The sequence below is a fragment of the Balaenoptera musculus genome, chromosome 10, assembly GCF_009873245.2.
Source record: "Balaenoptera musculus isolate JJ_BM4_2016_0621 chromosome 10, mBalMus1.pri.v3, whole genome shotgun sequence".
Classification (NCBI taxonomy): Eukaryota; Metazoa; Chordata; class Mammalia; order Artiodactyla; family Balaenopteridae; genus Balaenoptera; species Balaenoptera musculus.
In genome coordinates, this window is record NC_045794.1 from 50,198,729 (window position 1) to 50,217,869 (window position 19,141).

The 19,141-nt window shown below is 34.9% G+C and overlaps 1 protein-coding gene across 4 annotated transcripts in view; it reads left to right on the forward strand.

The window, feature by feature from the left end:
* MON2 (MON2 homolog, regulator of endosome-to-Golgi trafficking) overlaps positions 1-19,141 on the forward strand; it is a 125,458-nt gene that overhangs the window by 65,679 nt on the left and 40,638 nt on the right. For 2 of the 4 annotated variants that reach the window (XM_036864944.1, XM_036864948.1), the window contains 7 exons: positions 978-1,079; positions 2,006-2,008; positions 2,244-2,354; positions 3,841-4,016; positions 5,840-6,002; positions 14,857-15,150; positions 17,246-17,444. In XM_036864944.1, coding sequence (XP_036720839.1) covers positions 978-1,079; positions 2,006-2,008; positions 2,244-2,354; positions 3,841-4,016; positions 5,840-6,002; positions 14,857-15,150; positions 17,246-17,444 — 1,048 coding nt within the window. The remainder of the gene's footprint in view (positions 1-977; positions 1,080-2,005; positions 2,009-2,243; positions 2,355-3,840; positions 4,017-5,839; positions 6,003-14,856; positions 15,151-17,245; positions 17,445-19,141) is intronic. The other 2 variants (XM_036864946.1, XM_036864947.1) reach the window with 1 other exon arrangement.

A 19,141-nucleotide genomic window follows, 5' to 3' on the forward strand; every position in this document is an offset into this window, starting at 1 on the left:
AGGTACACTGACTCCCTTTCTGTTGTTGAAATGCCAGCGACTAAGGAACGGGGTTTGTCTTCTGTCTGCAACTTTTCTGTTAATGTCTAAACTGACAGCGCTTATCTCTGCCTCTTCTTGACGTCATGCTTCTTTCCCCTGATCTCTGTTGCCTCCTTTCTGTTTTTTGTTTTTGTTTTTCATATTTCCTGATATTAACACATAAACCCTGAGCATTTGAAGACTTCACTAATAAGAATATATATCAGTCAGCTTAGCCTGCCATAACAAAATACTGTAGACTGGATAACTTAAACTATAGAAATTAATTTTCTCATAGTTCTGGAAGCTGGAAGTCCAAAATCAGGTTGCCAGCATAATCAGTTCTGGTGTGGACGCTCTTCCTGGATTGAAAGATGGCTGCCTTCTCACTGTGTCCTCACATGGCAGGGAGAGAGGGAAAGGGAGAGGGAAAAGGGGGAAGAAGAGGGAAAAGGAGTGTGCCTGAGCTCACAAGCTCTTTGGTGTTTCTTCTTATAAGGACATTAATCTTATCGTGTTGGGGCCCCACCCTTATGATCTCATTTAACCTGAATTACCTCTATATAGACCCTATCTCCATATACCATCAGACTGGGGGTTAGAGTTACAGCATATGAAGTTTGGGGGGTGGGAGTCACAATTCAGTCCATAGGCAAATTCTTTCCTTCTGGCCAGGAGACTAGCCATTCTGTGTGTCTGGTATAATTTTTGAATTTTCACTCTTTCCCCACTAAAGCATTCTCTTCCCAACCAAATTTTCCAATTAGGAGCTATTCTAGTTACTTGAGGGTGGGCAGAAAGGCTTGTCTTATGATAACTGAGGTTTTGTTCTATTTACTGCGAATTAATCATGTATTAATTATAGTCATGCTCTTCACAGTATTCTCAGTTTCATTTACAAGTGAAATACTCAGATTCTCCTTATAATATAAAAATGTATTATGTTTTCTCTCTAGGAACCATCTCTTTTTGCTGTTGCCAAGTTGTTAGAAACTGGTCTAGTTAACATGCACCGAATAGAAATTCTATGGAGACCTCTAACTGGCCATCTACTGGAGGTAACCTCTTTTTCTTAATTATTATATTTACTTTTTGTTTAGGATAAAGACATACACAGTGAATTAATAATTGTGGATAACCATAAGAAAAATCAGCATTAACATTTTTTTCCTTGTACTTCTGTCTATATATTTTATCAGGGACTAAAGTTTTATAGTAATCGTTTTGGTGAAGGAATAGGTTGACTTTTTTGGCTGAAAGTGGATGATATATCAATGAAATCTCTGAAGTCTCCTTCAGCTGATAGCTTGGGACCCCTTTCTTTTATTATATAATCTTTTTATCCCCTCACCTTCAGCTAGTTCTGAAACTTCAAGGCAGTTAGCACTGAGACTTCGTACTAAACACTGCTCCTTTATAGCCTTTCCTGTGATTATGAGGTGGCTCTTCTACAAAGGGAAAAAAATCTATTTGGTATCACTAATTATAGATAGTGCCAGGGAATTTTATTTGGATTTCTATTCTCTTGTATTCAGACTGGGGTGAATCTGAAGAATTAGCTGCTTCTTAATAACAGCTGCTTCTATGGAATACATGTTTATGTGCAGTTTAGGTTTAGGTTGCTGTGATTGTTTCACATTATTTTAGTAATCTGAGAAAGGTATTATTCTTCATAGGAAAAAAATGTGCTTGTCTTTTCTTTCTTTTTTTCTCTCCATTTTATTGGGATTACTTTTATGAGCTTTTAAAGAATATATGCAGATTTCTTCATTATGGTATTCTCATCAAATGGCAAAAAAGTTTTTCAAATTTTAGCTCAGTGTTTGATTATGAAGATAGACCTGATTAGGAACCTGAGTATCTGCTGCTTTTGTTTATTCTGATGACATCATTTACCTTTATGAAATCCTTTCTTTTCTGTGACTTGTTTAGTTTCATTTTTTATCTTCTGTCTCTCTATTGCTTCCTCTTGCCTCTTATTCAGAAGGTAAGCTTTTGGATATTTTCGTATATTCTTCAACCTTTATTGATGCATATTTGATATAATTTTTTAAATATTGATGCACATTTGATATAATTTTTTTAAATTAAAAAAAATTTTTTTTAAATATGAAAGAATAGAAAATGTGATGTTTTAATTTTTCTTTTCTCAAACTGATGTGAGATGCATAGTTCAGTATACAAATTAAATATTAATTTTTTTTCTACATGTGTACCCTTAGGTGTGCCAGCATCCAAACTCTCGAATGAGAGAATGGGGAGCAGAAGCTTTAACTTCACTTATTAAAGCAGGATTAACATTTAACCATGATCCTCCACTTTCACAAAACCAGGTAAAAAAAAAAAAACTTATCTCTTTTTTAAAAGTACTTAATGTAAGATCATCCTCTCCCATGTGTAACTTTTCTTAATTTATCAAATAGATGATAGTCTAAAAGTGGATCTTATTGCTTAATATTCTATTTTATTTGTCGGCCATGGATCTCTTACAGAAGATTGATATGTCTAGATTTTTAGGATTATCTGTATTAAAAATTTTTCTTGTTAATAACACTGAACTAAGTTAATAAATTACCTAGAATTGGTCTCCCGGTCTAGAAGTTTCCCTCTTCATGAAGTGCCAAGGCTTCATTTTGGGGCCATACTTTATTAGCCTCTTTTCCTTTGGTCCTTACCTGTCTCTATTTTTATTTTTCCCACTCATTACCCTTACATTGGGAGAAACAAGTGGCAGAAGAGGAAAGCACAATAAAATAGATTTTTATTTTTAAGTACTTTTAAAGGTTATTTTATACTTTCAGAGTTTACTTTTGTCATGAATCCTTTGTCCTGACTCCCATAATCATTCACATATATCTTATACAGTTTCTAAAAAGTACACCAAAGTTTTATTATTTGAAGATTGAGTAGGATTGAGGCATTTAATAGCCATTCCCATTGCCCTGTTATCTTACTGTATTGTATGTAGTTATAGTCTACAAATTTCCTCAACAAATAATATTGAGTGCATGCTATGCCAGGCAGTATTTTAGCTGCCTGGGAATAGAATGACGAACAGGACAGAGAAGATCATTTTTATAGAGCTTTCATTTTAGTGATTTCATATTTTTTTCCTACTACAATTTAAGTTTTTTTGTAACAAAAGCCCTGTTTGTGTATATATCCTCAGCATCCAGCTTAATACCTGGCACATGGTGAGAGCTTAATAAATGTTTGTTCAGTCAGTGAACCAAATGAATCCTTGGAGAGAAAAAAATTAAAAATGAAGCAAGTGCTTTCAAATGCTGAAAAGAATAGAACAAAGTGTTTTTTTCACTTTGCAACAGTAAAAACATTTTGTGGTTTTATGTCATCTTTGTCTACTGTACTTGTTCATTTTTAGGAGTACTGAGACTTTTAAATTTCAATACATGGGGTATGCATTAATAGAGTAAATGAAAGGTAATTTTAGAAATTGGGAATTGTTTTCTTCTCTCCAAATAGAGCTAGGTATATATAGATATATTTCCTTTAGTGAGATTCATTTATATATGGGTGTATAATTAATACCTTTTAACATAAGATCACTCCCTATTTATCCTGAAATGTAGCATCTTAAAGATTGATTTTCATTTTCTCTTATTAAAAAAAAAGACATAGATGCCAAAATAATCCTAATGATTACTGTTAGAGAAATCTTTTTCAATGTTTATTTTACTAAAAAAATTCTCTTTACCATTGCAGTCTGAGTGAAGGTGAATTTAAACTTGAAAGGCAATAGCAGAGCCTTTCCATGTTCTGGGACTTCTCTTTCTAATTAGCTTCTTGCGTCCTTTTCAGAGGCTGCAGTTGCTTTTACTGAACCCATTAAAGGAGATGTCCAGTGTTAACCATCCAGATATCCGACTCAAGCAATTAGAATGTGTGTTGCAGATTCTGCAGAGTCAGGGAGACAGTCTTGGGCCTGGATGGCCATTAGTGCTTGGAGTTATGGGAGCAATCAGAAATGATCAAGGGTAAGTGTTTAAAATTAACATCCAAAAAGTGATAGGGAAAGGGAATCCCTCCTAAAATCTTGGGATGATGGTTAATTTTTTATGTATGCCCTTCCTGCTTAAGTTTAAGATCTAGAATAGTTTTTCTTACCCTACCTTCAAGTGGCTATAGGGAATTCTTAGGGCTCACGTTTGTTTTGGAAGGATGGAAAAATTGCTGTTTCTTTGCCATTTATACATGAATACAAGGTTCTTACTTAACAATAAGAAAAATGCATCAATCTAACAAACTTTGAAACACATCCAAAGGTTGAGTTTCCTTTTGGTAAACAATTTGGTAAGATGTAAATGAGCATTTAGTGTTTGACCCCTCTACATATACTATACTTGCTAGTTAGTCTGATTACATGGATAAATAGTTCCTGCTCTGAAAGTAGAAACCTGTGGAAAAGGAACAAGGCCTAGGGTCCTAGTAACAGAGTAGTTTGTTATGCTGCAAAAGAATAGAACTCCAGTGGGAGGGGTATATGCCTGTGGAGTGGGGCAGAGTCAAAACTATAAAGGACCTTATATGCCTTTATAAATTATTTGGACTTATCCTCAGTACATTTGGGAGGAATTTTAGGATTTTAAGCAGAGGAATGATGTGATTTGTTATGTGTTTGAGATACCTCATTATGTCAGTAGCATGGAGGGGTAAATGGGAAATCCTGCAGCACTCTCTAGAAATAGGAGACGGATTTGAGCTACTTAATAGATTGACTGTTGGGGTGAAGGCAGAAATAGCAAACAGAATCAGGGATGACTCCAAGATTTGTGACTTAGGCAGCTTAGTGGGTGGTGGTATTAACTAAATAGGGAATACAGAAGGAAGAGCACAATTGGAGGAAATGTATGGACTTGTTTAATTTAACGTAGTACCTTGCAGTGGCGAGATTTAGCAAACATTTGGATATATTTGTCTGTAATTCTGTGGCAGGACTCGTCTTGTTTTGATGACTAGTTTAGGAGTTTTACATGATTGAAATGCTTGAGACTCCTGTGGAAAATTAATTTTTCTTATTTATTTGTAATAACAAATTTCCTTATATACTATAAAATACGAGATGATTAAAGTGGAAAGATACCAGCCAAAGCCTAGATCATCCGAACAGTTATAAAATAGAGTGTGTTGTAAGGATGAAATTAATTAATACATGTAAAATACTTAGAAAGTACACGATATAGTAAATGCTCAATGTGTTAGCTATTTTAATGTTTTTATTATTTTTTTTCACCACCAGAATTTTTCTCCAAAACCATATACTTCTTATTGTCTTCATTTGAAATACAAAATTACTCTTTACTTTTACAGACTAGGTGTAGAATTTTAAATAAAATATCGTATAGATATAAAAGAATAAGGAACTCATTTTCATTCAGTGAGTGAATTGTGTGTATTCTCCTGTGCTAGGCACCATGCTAGATATTGAGGGTACAGTGGTGAGAAAGTAGCTGTATCCAATTTCCCTTTTTCATTCAATGTCTATGTTTTGTTTGACTAGTTGATGCAAGATAGAAATAATATGGCATTAGTACATAGTTTCTTTTTTTTTAGTTTACTTCTTTTATTTCTTATTCCTGTGAGCTACTTTCTTTATTTTTATTTGTTAATTATTTTTAAGTAAGCATATCTTTTTTTACATTTATGTAAATGTTGAAGTACTCTATGATCTATGTTAGAGAAGATTTTCTTGTTCGAATTTTAAAATAAAATTTTACTTCGGATTATTGTAAGGTATGTATTTTTCCTTGCATTTCTGTTAAATACATGAGGATAAATTTCTTTTCTTCTGTATTTTCAGAGAATCCTTGATACGAACTGCATTCCAGTGTCTTCAGTTGGTTGTGACAGATTTTCTACCAACAATGCCTTGCACTTGCCTGCAGATAGTTGTAGATGTTGCAGGTAGCTTTGGACTTCATAACCAAGAACTTAATATTAGTTTAACTTCAATAGGTTTATTGGTAAGTATCATTGCCTTCCTTATATAATCTAGAAATCACTGTTTGCAATTGAGAGTGAATGCCAAGCTAATGCTATGCTTTTGACTCTATAAGAGTCATTTAAATGACTTTTAAGTACCAAACTAATACCTTGTATGAAGGGTTAAATAATATCATTTAAGAAATAATTATTTAAAAGCAGAGTATTTGGAATAATTTTGATATATTGAGCTGAAATTTGGCTTTTGTAAGGTTTGTTATGGGAGGATTTAGTAAACATAATTGTACATACAAGAGAAATATTCAGTTGACTCTGCTGTGAACGGTAATTGATTTCTTTTTAAATTTAATTTTATTTATTTTTTTATACAGCAGGTTCTTATTATCTATTTTATACATATTAGTGTATATATGTCAATCCTAATCTCCCAATTCATCCCACCACCACCACCACTACCCCCTTTCCCCCACTTGGTGTCCATACATTTGTTCTCTACATCTGTGTCTCTATTTCTGCCTTGCAAACCGGTTCATTTGTACCCTTTTTCTAGATTCCACATATATGTGTTAATATACGATATTTGTTTTTCTCTTTCTGACTTACTTCACTCTGTATCACAGTCTCTAGGTCCATCCACGTCTGAACAAATGACCCAATTTCGTTCCTTTTTATGGCTGAGTAATATTCCATTGTGTACATGTACCACATCTTCTTTATCCATTCATCTGTCGATGGGCATTTAGGTTGCTTCCATGACCTGGCTATTGTAAATAGTGCTGCAATGAACATTGGGGTGCCTGTGTCTTTTTGAATTATGGTTTTCTCTGGGTATATGCCCAGTAGTGAGATTGCTGGGTCATATGATAATTGTATTTTTAATTTTTTAAGGAACCTCCATACTGTTCTCCATAGTGGCTGTATCAATTTACATTCCCACCAACAGTGCAAGAGGATTCCCTTTTCTCCACACCCTCCCCAGCATTTGTTGTTTGTAGGTTTTCTGATGATGCCCATTCCAACCGGTGTGAGGTGATACCTCATTGTAGTTTTGATTTGTATTTCTCTAATAATTAGTGATGTTGAGCAGCTTTTGTTTTTTTTTTTAAGCCTCAATGTATCTTATTTTTTTTATTTCTAAATTTATTTATTTATTCATTTATGGCTGCATTGGGTCTTCGTTGCTGCGCACGGGCTTTCTCTAGTTGCAGAGAGCAGGGGCTACTCTTTGTTGCGGTGTGCGGGCTTCTCATTGTGGTGGCTTCTCTTGTTACGGAGCATGGGCTCTAGGCACGTGAGCTTCAATAGTTGTGGCATGCAGGCTCAGTATTTGTGGCTCGCGGGCTTAGTTGCTTTGCGGCATGTGAGATCTTCCCGGACCAGGGCTCGAACCCCTGTCCCCTGCATTGGCAAGCGGATTCTTAACAACTGCGCCACCAGGGAAGTCCGAGCAGCTTTTCCTGTGCCTCTTGGCCATCTGTATGTCTTCTTTGTAGAAATGTCTATTTAGGTCTTCTGCCCATTTTTGGATTGGATTGTTTGTTTTTTAAATATTGAACTGCATGAACTGTTTATATATTGTGGAGATTAATTCTTTGTCCGTTGATTCATTTGCAAATATTTTCTCCCATTCTGAGGGTTGTCTTTTCGTCTTGTTTATGGTTTCCTTTGCTGTGCAAAAGCTTTTAAGTTTCATTAGGTCCCATTTGTTTATTTTTGTTTTTATTTCCATTACTCTAGGAGGTGGGTCAAAAAAGATTTTGCTGTGATTTATGTCAAAGAGTGTTCTTCCTATGTTTTCCTCTCAGAGTTTTATAGTGTCCGGTCTTACATTTAGGTTTCTAATCCATTTTGAGTTTATTTTTGTGTATGGTGTTAGGGAGGGTTCTAACTTCATTCTTTTACATGTAGCTGTCCAGTTTTCCTAGCACCACTTATTGAAGAGACTGTCTTTTCTCCACTGTATATCCTTGACTCCTTTGTCATAGATTATTTGACCATAGGTGCATGGGTTTATCACTGGGCTTTCTATCCTGTTCCATTGAACTATATTTCTGTCTTTGTGCCAGTACCAAATTATCTTGATTACTGTAGCTTTGTAGTATAGCCTGAAGTCAGGGAGTCTGATTGCTCCAGGTCTGTTTTTTTCCCTCAAGATTGCTTTGGCTATTCGGGGTCTTTTGTGCCTCCATACAAATTTTAAGATTTTTTGTTCTAGTTCTGTAAAAATTGCCACAGGTAATTTGATAGGGATTGCATTGAATCTGTAGATGGCTTTGGATAGTATAGTCATTTTCACAATATTGATTCTTCCAATCCAAGAACATGGTGTATCTCTCCATCTGTTTGTGTCATCTTTGATTTCTTTCATCAGTATCTTATAGTTTTCTGAGTACAGGTCTTTACTTCCTTAGGTAGGTTTATTCCTAGATATTTTATTCTTTTTGTTGCAATGGTGAATGGGATTGTTTTCTTAATTTCTCTTTCTGATCTTTCGTTGTTAGTGTATAGGAATACAAGAGATTTCTGTGCATTAATTTTGTATCCTGCTACTTTACCGAATTCATTGATTAGCTCTAGTAGTTTCCTGATGGCATCTTTAGGATTATCTGTGTATAGTATCATGTCATATGCAAACAGTGACAGTTTTACTTCTTTTCAAATTTGTATTCCTTTTATTTCTTTTTCTTCTCTGATTGCTGTGATTAGGACTTCCAAAACTATGTTGAATAATAGTGGCAAGAGTGGACATCCTTGTCTTGTTCCTGATCTTAGAGGAAAGGCTTTCAGTTTTTCACCATTGAGAATGATATTTGCTGTGGGTTTGTCATATATGGCCTTTATTATGTTGAGGTAGGTTCCCTCTATGCCCACTTTCTGGAGAGTTTTTATCATAAATGGGTGTTGAGTTTTGTCAGAAGCTTTTTCTGCATCTATTGACGTGATCATATGGTTTTTATTCTTCACTTTGTGGTATCACAATATGGTATCACATTGATTGATTTGCATATATTGAAGAATCCTTGCATCCCTGGGATAAATCCCACTTGATCATGGTGTATGATCCTTTTAATGTGTTGTTGGATTATGTTTGCTAGTATTTTGTGGAGGATTTTTGCATCTGTAGTCATCAGTGATAGTGGTCTGTAATTTTCTTTTTTTGTAGTATCTCTGTCTGGTTTTGGTATCAGGGTGATGGTGGCCTCGTAGAATGAGTTTGGGAGTGTTCCTTCCTCTGCAGTTTTTTGGAAGAGTTTGAGAAGGATCGGTGTTAGCTCTTTTCTAAATGATAGATTTCACCTGTGAAGCCATCTCATCCTGGGCTCTTGTTTGTTGGCAGATTTTTAATCACAGTCTCAATTTCAGTGCTTGTGATTGGTCTGTTTATATTTTCTATTTCTTCCTGGTTCAGTCTCGGAAGGTTGTGCTTTTCTAAGAATGTGTCCATTTCTTCCAGGCTGTCCATTTTATTGGCATAAAGTTGCTTGTAGTAATCTCTCATGATCCTTTGTATTTCTGCAGTGTCAGTTGTTACTTCTCCTTTTTCATTTCTAATTCTATTGATTTGAGTCTTCTCCCTCTTTTTCTTTTTTTTTAAAAAATATTTATTTATTTATTTATTTGGCTGTGATGAGTCTTAGTTACTGCATGCGGGATCTTTTATTTTTGAGTTGTGGCATGTGGGATCTAGTTCCCCGACCAGGGATCGAACCGGGGCCCCCTGCATTGGGAACGTGGAGTCCTACCCACTGGACCACCAGGGAAATCCCTCCCTCTTTTTCTTGATGAGTTTGGCTAATGGTTTATCAATTTTGTTTATCTTCTCAAAGAATCAGATTTTAGCTATATTGATCTATGCTATTGTTTCCTTTATTTCTTTTTCACTTATTTCTGATTTGATCTTTATGATTCCCTTCTGCTGACTTTGGGGTTTTTTTGTTCTTCTTTGTCTAATTGCTTTGGGTGTAAGGTTAGGTTGTTTATTTGAGTTGTTTCTTGTTTCTTGAGGAAGGATTGTATTGCTATAAACTTCCCTCTTAGAACTGCTTTTGCTGCATCCCATAGGTTTTGGGTCATCGTGTTTTCATTGTCATTTGTTTGTTAGTATTTTTTGATTTCCTCTTTGATTTCTTCAGTGATCTCTTGGTTATTTAGTAGTATATTGTTTAGCCTCCATGTGTTTGTATTTTTTACAGATTTTTTCCTGTAATTGATATCTAGTCTCATAGCATTGTGATCGGAAAAGATACTTGATATGATTTCAATTTTCGTAAATTTACCAAGGCTTGATTTTTGACCCAAGATATGATCTTTCCTGGAGAATGTTCCATGAGCACTTGAGACGAAAGTGTATTCTGTTGGTTTTGGATGGAATGTCCTATAAATATCAATTAAGTCCATCTTGTTTAATGTATCATTTAAAGCTTGTGTTTCCTTATTTATTTTCATTTTGGATGATCTGTCCATTAGTGAAAGTGGGGTGTTAAAGTCCCCTAGTATGATTGTGTTACTGTCTATTTCCCCTTTTATGGCTGTTAGCATTTGCATTATGTATTGAGGTGCTCCTGTGTTAGGTGCATAAATATTTACAATTGTTATATCTTCTTGAATTGATCCCTTGATCATTATGTAGTGTCCTTCTTTGTAATAGTCTTTATTTTAAAGTCTATTTTGTCTGATATGAGAGTTGCTACTCCAGCTTTCTTTTGATTTCCATTTGCATGGAATATCTTTTTCCATCCCCTCACTTTCAGTCTGTATGTGTCCCTAGGTCTGAAGGGGGTCTCTTGTCAACAGCATATATACGGGTCTTGTTTTTGTATCCATTCAGCGAGCCTGTGTCTTTTGGTTGGAGCATTTAATCCATTCACATTTAAGGTAATTATCGATATGTATGTTCCTATTACCATTTTCTTAATTGTTTTGGGTTGTTTTTGTAGGTTATTTTCTTCTCTTGTGTTTCCCACTTAGAGAAGTTTCTGTAGCATTTGCTGCAGAGCTGGTTTGGTGGTGCTGAATTCTCTTAGCTTTTGCTTATCTGTAAAGGTTTTCATTTCTCCATCAAATCTGAATGAGATCCTTGCCGGGTAGAGTAATCTTGGTTGTAGGTGCTTCCCTTTAATCACTTAAAATATATCATGCCACCCCTTTCTGGCTTGTAGAGTGTCTGCTGAGAAATCAGCTGTTAACCTTATGGGAGTTCCCTTGTATGTTATTTGTCATTTTTCCCTTGTTGCTCTTAATAATTTTTCTTTGTCTTTAATTTTTGTCAGTTTGATTACTCTGTGTCTTGGCGTGTTTCTCCTTGGGTTTATCCTACCTGGGACTCTCTGCACTTCCTGGATTTGGGCAGCTATTTCTTTTCCCATGTTAGGGAAGTTTTCAGCTATAATCTCTTCAAATATTTTCTTGGGTCCTTTCTCTCTTCTTCTTCTGGGACTCCTCTAATGCAAATGTTGGTGCATTTCATGTTGTCCCAGAGGTCTCTTAGGCTGTCTTCATTTCTTTTCATTCTATTTTCTTTATTCTGTTCTGCGGCAGTGAATTCCACAATTCTGTCTTCCAGGTCACTTATCCGTTCTTCTGCCTCAGTTATTCTGCTATTGATTCCTTCCAGTATGTTTTTCATTTCAGTTATTGTATTGTTCATCTCTGTTTGTTCATTCTGTAATTCTTCTAGGTGTTTGTTCTTTAATTCTTCTAGGTCTTTGTTAAACATTTCTTGCATCTTCTCAGTCTTTGCCTCCATTCTTTTTCCGAGGTCCTGGATCATGTTCACTATCATTATTCTGAATTCTTTTTCTGGAAGGTTGCCTATCTCTACTTCATTTAGTTGTTTTTCTGGGGTTTTATCTTGTTCCTTCATCTGGTACATAGTTCTCTGCCTTTTCATTTTGTGTATCTTTCTGTGAATGTGGTTTTTGTTCCACAGGCTGCAGAATTGTAGTTCTTCTTGCTTCTGCTGTCTCAAGGGTAACTGATTTTTAACGTTATTTTGGTAGTAACATTTTTTTTTAATTGAAGTATAGTTGATTTACAATGTTGTGTTAATTTCTGCTGTACGGCAAAGTAATTCAGTTATACATATATATACATTATCTTTTATATTCCTTTCCATTATGGTTTATCATAGGATATTGAGTATAGTTCCCTGTGCTAGATACAGTAGGACCTTGTTGTTTATCAATTCTAAATAGTTTGTATCTGCTAACCCCAAATTCCTAATCCATCCATCCCTCACCCCTCTTCCCCTTGGCAACCACAAGTTTGTTCTTTATGTGTGTGAGTCTGTTTCTGTTTCATAGGTAGGTGCATTTGTATCGTATTTTATATTCCAAATATAAGTGATATCATATGGTATTTTTCTTTCTCTTTCTGACAGTAGTAACATTTTTATGTACTGCTTATTTAGGAAGTAAAGCTTCAATAAAGACTTTACCATTTACATAGTCCTGTAGTGTGTCAACACTGCTTAGTTAGGTGTTTAGGAGATAGCATATAATAGTGAGAGAGCCTAGACTGCGGAAACAGATATACATGTACTATTTTAATTCTGTCTGCATCTTGTTCATTGTTAAACTATTGACCTCTTGAGCCTCATTTCACTTATCTTGAGTATAGAAATAAAATCTATGTTAAGGTATTGTTAATGTTACATTAAACATATAGAGAAGTAAACAGTATACGTTTATTTAAAGGCAATTATTTAGACTCTTTTAAATGCATATTATAATTCACAAGTTTTTAAAGTCAAACTTAATGTTCCTTACAACTAGATAAGTTAATATTTTACAATTAAAAATGTAATCATGGGGGAAAACATAGGCATGTTGAGTATTTAATTGCTCCCAAAGAGTGGTTGGTTAATTCAGTGTTGATTAAATTACTGCGAGATATCACCTCCTTTATTTTACATTTATGTTCATAGGTATTGTATTCTCTTCATTTTTACAATTGACGTAATTCTCATTAATTCACATACCTTACTGTGGTTGACAATGAACTCAGTAAGACATGTTTGGAGATATTAATTACTCTTGTATGAAATTACAAAATATTATTAAATGATAGTAAGGGATTGTTTAATAATTTTGTTAGGGTAATAATGGTATCATGGTTATGTTTTTTAAAGCCTTTTCTAGTAGAGATTATAAAATATAGGCATGAAGAAAATATGACAAAATGTTAACAATTGTTATATCTAGATGTGGTGGTTATATCAGTATATTGATATATTCTCCCTGTTTTTCTGTATGTTCTTAAAATTTTTCATATTAAACGTTTTTTTTCTTTTTCATTGTCCTTCATTTCTTTTAATTTTTACTGTGAAGTAAAGATACACCCAGACACCTCAGTACCCATCACCAAGCCAGGAAATGGCACGTCACCCTACTTAAGACCCTTCATATGCCCCTCTCAGATTGCACTGGTCTCCTCTGTCAAAGTCATTTGTATCCTGAAATTTCTGTTACTTGCTTCCCTGTGTTTCTTTATAGTTTTTATCACTTTATGCTTTTATACTTAAATAATATATTGTTTGCAGTTGCCTGTTTATGAAACAGAATAAGTAGAATCATACTTTAATCTTTTGTTGTTTCTTTGCTCAACATTTATTTTTGAGATTCATCCCTGGTGATTTAATCATGAAGTATTTCATTGTATGATTATACCACAATTTAATGATCCAGTCTACCTTTGGTGAACATTTGGATTATTTCTTGGTCTTTGCAATTATGAGCAATGCTGCCATAAAGATTCTTGCACTTGTGCAAGGAATTTTTTGAGGGCACATAGCCTACATTGGAATTGCTGGGTCTTTATGTATGTGCATGTTCAACTTTCTAGGTAGAACCAACTTGTTTTCTTTTTTTCTTTTATTTATTGAGGTATAGTTGATTTATAATATTATATTAGTTTCAGGTGTACAACATAGTGATTCAAAATTTTATGATTATACTCCATTTAAAGTTATTATAAAATATTGGCTATATTCCCTGTGCTTTACAATATTTCCTTGTAGCTTGTTTATTTTATACATAATAGTTTATACCTCTTAATCTCCTATTCCTATATTGTCCCTTCCCACTTCCATCTCCCCTCTCGTTTGTTCTGTATGAGTCTCTTTCTCTTTTGTTGTATTCATTTGTTTGAATCATCTTAGATTCTGCATATAAATGATAACATACAATATTTGTCTTTCTTTGTCTGACTTATTTCACTAAGCATAATACCTTCCAGGTTCATCCATGTTGTTGAAAAAGGAAAATTTTCATTCTTCTTTATGGCTGAGTAGTATTCCATCATGTGTGTGTGTGTGTGTGTGTGTGTGTGTGTGCGCGTGTGTACATGTATGTATATATAGAGAGATATAGACAGATATACATATATATATGTAATATATACAATCTATTTATTTACCTATCTAGCTACCACATCTTCTTTATCCATTCATCTGTTGATGGGCACTTAGGTACCTCTATATCTTGGCTATTGTAAATAGTGCTGCTATGAACGTTGGGGTGCATGTGTCTTTTCAGATTAGTGTTTTCATTTTTTCCAAATATATATCCAGGAATGGAATTTCTGGATCATATGGTAGTTCTATTTTTAGTTTTTTGAGGAACCTCCATACTGTTTTCCACATTGACTGCACCAATTTTTTCAAATTATTAATGTTAGCACAAGATTGCTCCCTCAAATTCTGAAATCAGATAGAGACACTTGACAGAAGAGGAGATATTTTCATTAAATCCATTCTACTTGAAAAGGAGTTTCTGAAATAATTGTTTTTTTAATTCTGAAAAAGTATGTGTTGCATATCTATGTGTTTAAAATAAAATCTATGAATAAATTGATATTTTCTCCTTTGCTTTTTAGTGGAATATTTCAGATTATTTTTTCCAAAGAGGAGAAACTATTGAAAAAGAATTAAATAACGAAGAGGCAGCACAGCAAAAGCAGGCAGAAGAGAAAGGAGTGGTTTTAAATCGGCCGTTCCACCCTGCACCACCGTTTGATTGCTTGTGGTTGTGTCTTTATGCAAAATTGGGTGAACTATGTGTGGACCCCCGTCCTGCTGTCAGGAAGAGTGCAGGGCAAACTCTGTTTTCGACAATTGGTGCACATGGAACTTTATTACAGCACTCAACGTGGCACACTGTTATTTGGAAGGTACTGTAAAATAACTTGAGTTATCAGTTCTTAATTGAGATATGCTTATATACTTTTTCAATTAAACTCGTTCCTATTAATTTAAAATTTTTTTAATTTTTAGTTTTTTTATTGAAGTCTAGTTGATTTAAAATGTTGTGTTAGTCTCACTTTCACTGAACGTGATTCAGTTATACATATATATTCTTTTTCTTCCTATTAATTTTTAAAGAAGAGTTTCCGTCTGTGCATTTGGCAAAACAGAAAATGTTAGCTTTGTCGTATTTTTAATTGCACCTCACATAGATCAGATTAAATACTAAAAGCCTCATCTTTTTATCTCTTTATCTCCTTTGCACTTCCCTTTCTCCTCATTTTCCCCTGTGGTAATAAAACTAGTAGTTGCTAAACCACTACCTATAATTCAAATATAATATAGTCAAATTAAAATTTTATAAATAAAGAATTTCAGCAATAGTGAAATTTACTTGCAGACTCACCAAACAAAAACCACCTCCAATTTGTAAATTCCATGTTTGTTCATTAAATATGCAGTTTCATTTTTTAATTTTTCAATTTTATCTTCTTTTTAAAATGTTCTTACAAAGTCAACAGCTTATTAGTGAGCATCCCCTCTTTGCTTAAAGCTCTCTGTTTTTTGTTTAATCTGTTCCATTTTAATAAAATTCTATTTATAATCTTTTCATTGCTTTTGTGAATTTTTGAAATCAGCAAGTTTGATGGTAGGCAAAATGGTAAACCTTCATTGTATTTAACAATGTTTTCAGTTTAATAAAAAGACCCCAGAATGTCTTCTTAAAAAATTAATAATGTATGTTCCCTAATAAAAATAATTAAAAGCCCTGCTCCCCACTCCTATGTCTTCTGGTTTTCTTTGTTTTTTTTTTTTACTAGCTGCACCACGCGGCATGAGGGATGTCAGGGATCGAACCCGGGCCCCCTGCATTGGGAGCGTAGTCTTAACCACTGGACCACCAGGGAAGTCCCCTCTTGTGTCTTCTGTTTCAACTCTATCCCCTGGCTTCTCAGTTCACAAACATGCTGAAGAGTCCTTTACTGTTTTAAAAAACAAACTGATATTTTCTCTGATTCCTGTTTTCTTTTCAGACAGCTTCATTGTTAATCTTGCTGCCTAAATCTCAATAATTTTTTTTCTTTCTCACTTCCTCTGCATTCCCTTACCCCCTTGTAATTTGATATACAGATTATTCTACTTCAGAATATCTTAAACATTAGCATGTAACAGAATCTCCTAGAGGACTTATTAAAGAACAAATTGCTTGAGCCACTGTCCCCAACCCCCTAGAGTTTCTGATTTCTTTCCCCTGGCGCGGGGACTGAGAATTTGCATGTCTGTGAAGCTCCCAGGTGATGCTGATGGTTCTGAGACCATATTTTTAGAACCACACAAATCGTTCATAGGCTCTACAGGTAGTCTTCTAATTGCCAAGTCTCTTGCCCTATGCTCAATCCTTATCCTACTCATTTTTTTTTTTTTTTTTTTTTGCCCCCGCCCCCGCCCCCCCTACTCATTTTTTGTAGCATTTAATACTGCTGATTATTTTTTCCTTGAAATTTCTCTTCCTTTGGCTTCTGTTCCACAGCATGCGTATGCTTCTCTGTTCAATTTTTATTTTATTTTTTTGGCTCCTATTACTTCCTCTGATTCTACATTTTAAATGTAAACATTCCCCAAATCCCAACGGCTTCCTGCTTGATTTTTTTTCAAGCACCTTCATCCAGTCCTGAAGTTTCAGCAGTAACCTCTGTCCAGATGTCACTCATAGTTATATATTTGCCTGGATCCCTCTCCTTAGCTTCATTCCCTTCTTGTACGTTACCCCCTAGATGCTCCATTGGCGCCTCAGCTCAGTAAGTCTTAGACAGTAGTCTATGCAATTTATTTTAATTTTTCATATTCCATGACCTTAAGGATAAACTTAATATAAGGACACCTCTGTTGGTCAGTTTCGTCTAATATATGGGGATTGATCAGAATGTCAGGTGTAATTCTTTGCAACAATGCCTAATTTTCTATGCTGTTACTTGAGCTGTGTTATCAATACTTTTTATATGCATTGTTACAAATATTTAGGTTCTCTTTCATCTATTGGACCGAGTTCGAGAGTCTTCTACCACTGCAGACAAAGAAAAGATTGAGTCCGGAGGTGGCAATATTCTCATTCATCATTCAAGGGACACAGCAGAGAAGCAGTGGGCTGAGACATGGGTTTTAACATTGGCTGGAGTAGCAAGAATCTTCAACACTAGAAGATATTTACTGCAACCTTTAGGTAGATACACAATTTTTTTTTCTGAGTATACAAATAATTAAAGGAAATTTGGAAAATACAGGAGATTCTTTAAAGTTCATATACAATGCTACTTTCCAAGAATAATCCATCTTAACTGCCAGTCTTTGTGTTATGTGTGGTGTGTGCATGAGCATATGCACGTTTTCATTCATTTCACTGAAAAAATATGTACTGTGCACCTACTGCGGGTGAGTCTCTAGGGGATACAGTGATGAGCCAAATGCTACCGTCCTTGCTATATCATGGGTATGAGGGAAGAACTATAATTACATAAATAAATACAAAATTGCTACAATGATCAGTGCTAAAAGGAGCGTATAATAGATTGTGTGCTTATAATAGATATTTGACCAGGCCAGTGCGATATGTATAGGCTTCCCTGAGAAAGCAGTATTTTATCTGAGTAGTAGTTCATCAGGCAAGGGTAGGAGGAACTGGGAAGAGCCTTACAGGCAGAGAGAATGTGTAAAAGAGATGGGAGAAGATTGAGGAGATGGGGATGGTGAGGACGCCGGCATGTTTGAAGGTCTGGGATGAAGAGAACACGGAAAAGTGTGATTCCACGTGAGGATGTAGAGGTAGAGAGAGGCCAGAGCATGGAACACTTTGTAGGTTATGTTCAAAAGTTAAGACTTCATTCTAAGAGCACTGAAAACCACTGGAAGGTTTTAATCCATGATGTGATATGATCAGATATGCAGTTCAGAAATATCACTTCAGATGGTATGTGTGGAATGGAATGTCCACAAAGAAGAATGGTAGGATACTGTTAGACTGGTGAGGAAACTGTTGGTGGTGTAGATCGGTGCCTCTCAACCAGGGCCAATTTTGCCCAACCTACTCCCTCCCCCCACAGGATATTTGACAATGTCTGGAGACAGTTTTGGTTGTCACAGCTGGGGAAGGACATGCACTACTGGCTTGTGGGGGGAGTAGCAGCCAGGGATGCCGCTACACATCTTACAGTGCACAGGACAGGCCCTACAGCAAAGGGTTATCCCACCCAAAATGTCAGTAGTATTGAGGTTGAGAAACTCTGGCGTAGATTATAATACCTTCCTTCAGTGCTAGTGGTAGGGATGGGAGTGGTTGAGAAAAGTGAACAGAAGTACTTTTGTACATAATTGTGAACAAGTTGTACATATTATTTTTTTAATTTATTATTTTATGGTTGGCTTTTTCCCCCCCCTCATTATGTTAAAGCATAAGCATATTTACTCTTTTCATAGGCATTTTTGTGTGGTGTTCCTCATGGGCACTTTAGGGCTCTCTCTATTTTATATATACACATACATATATATAATGTACATACATATACATTTTAAATCTTAGTTTTTTGTTTTCATGTAAAATTTACATATAATGAAATGCGCCAATCTTAACTGTATGTTTGCTGAGTTTTGACAAATAAGCATCATTTTTAATACCTCTGTGATAGTTACTTTATCTTAAAAGCTAAGAACTAATAGGTAGATTTAGATTTTTTAAAATGAAGACATGATGCAGTTCATATAGCTTTGATGATTTTTTATAATTTGAACACTAGGAAATGGTTTTTATCATTTTAGAATAAGATTATGGTGTCAGGGTGATGCTCATAGAATGGTTCAGAAGTGTTCCTTCCTCTGCAGTTTTTTTTTGAGTAGTTTGAGAAGGACAGGTGTTAACTCTTCTCT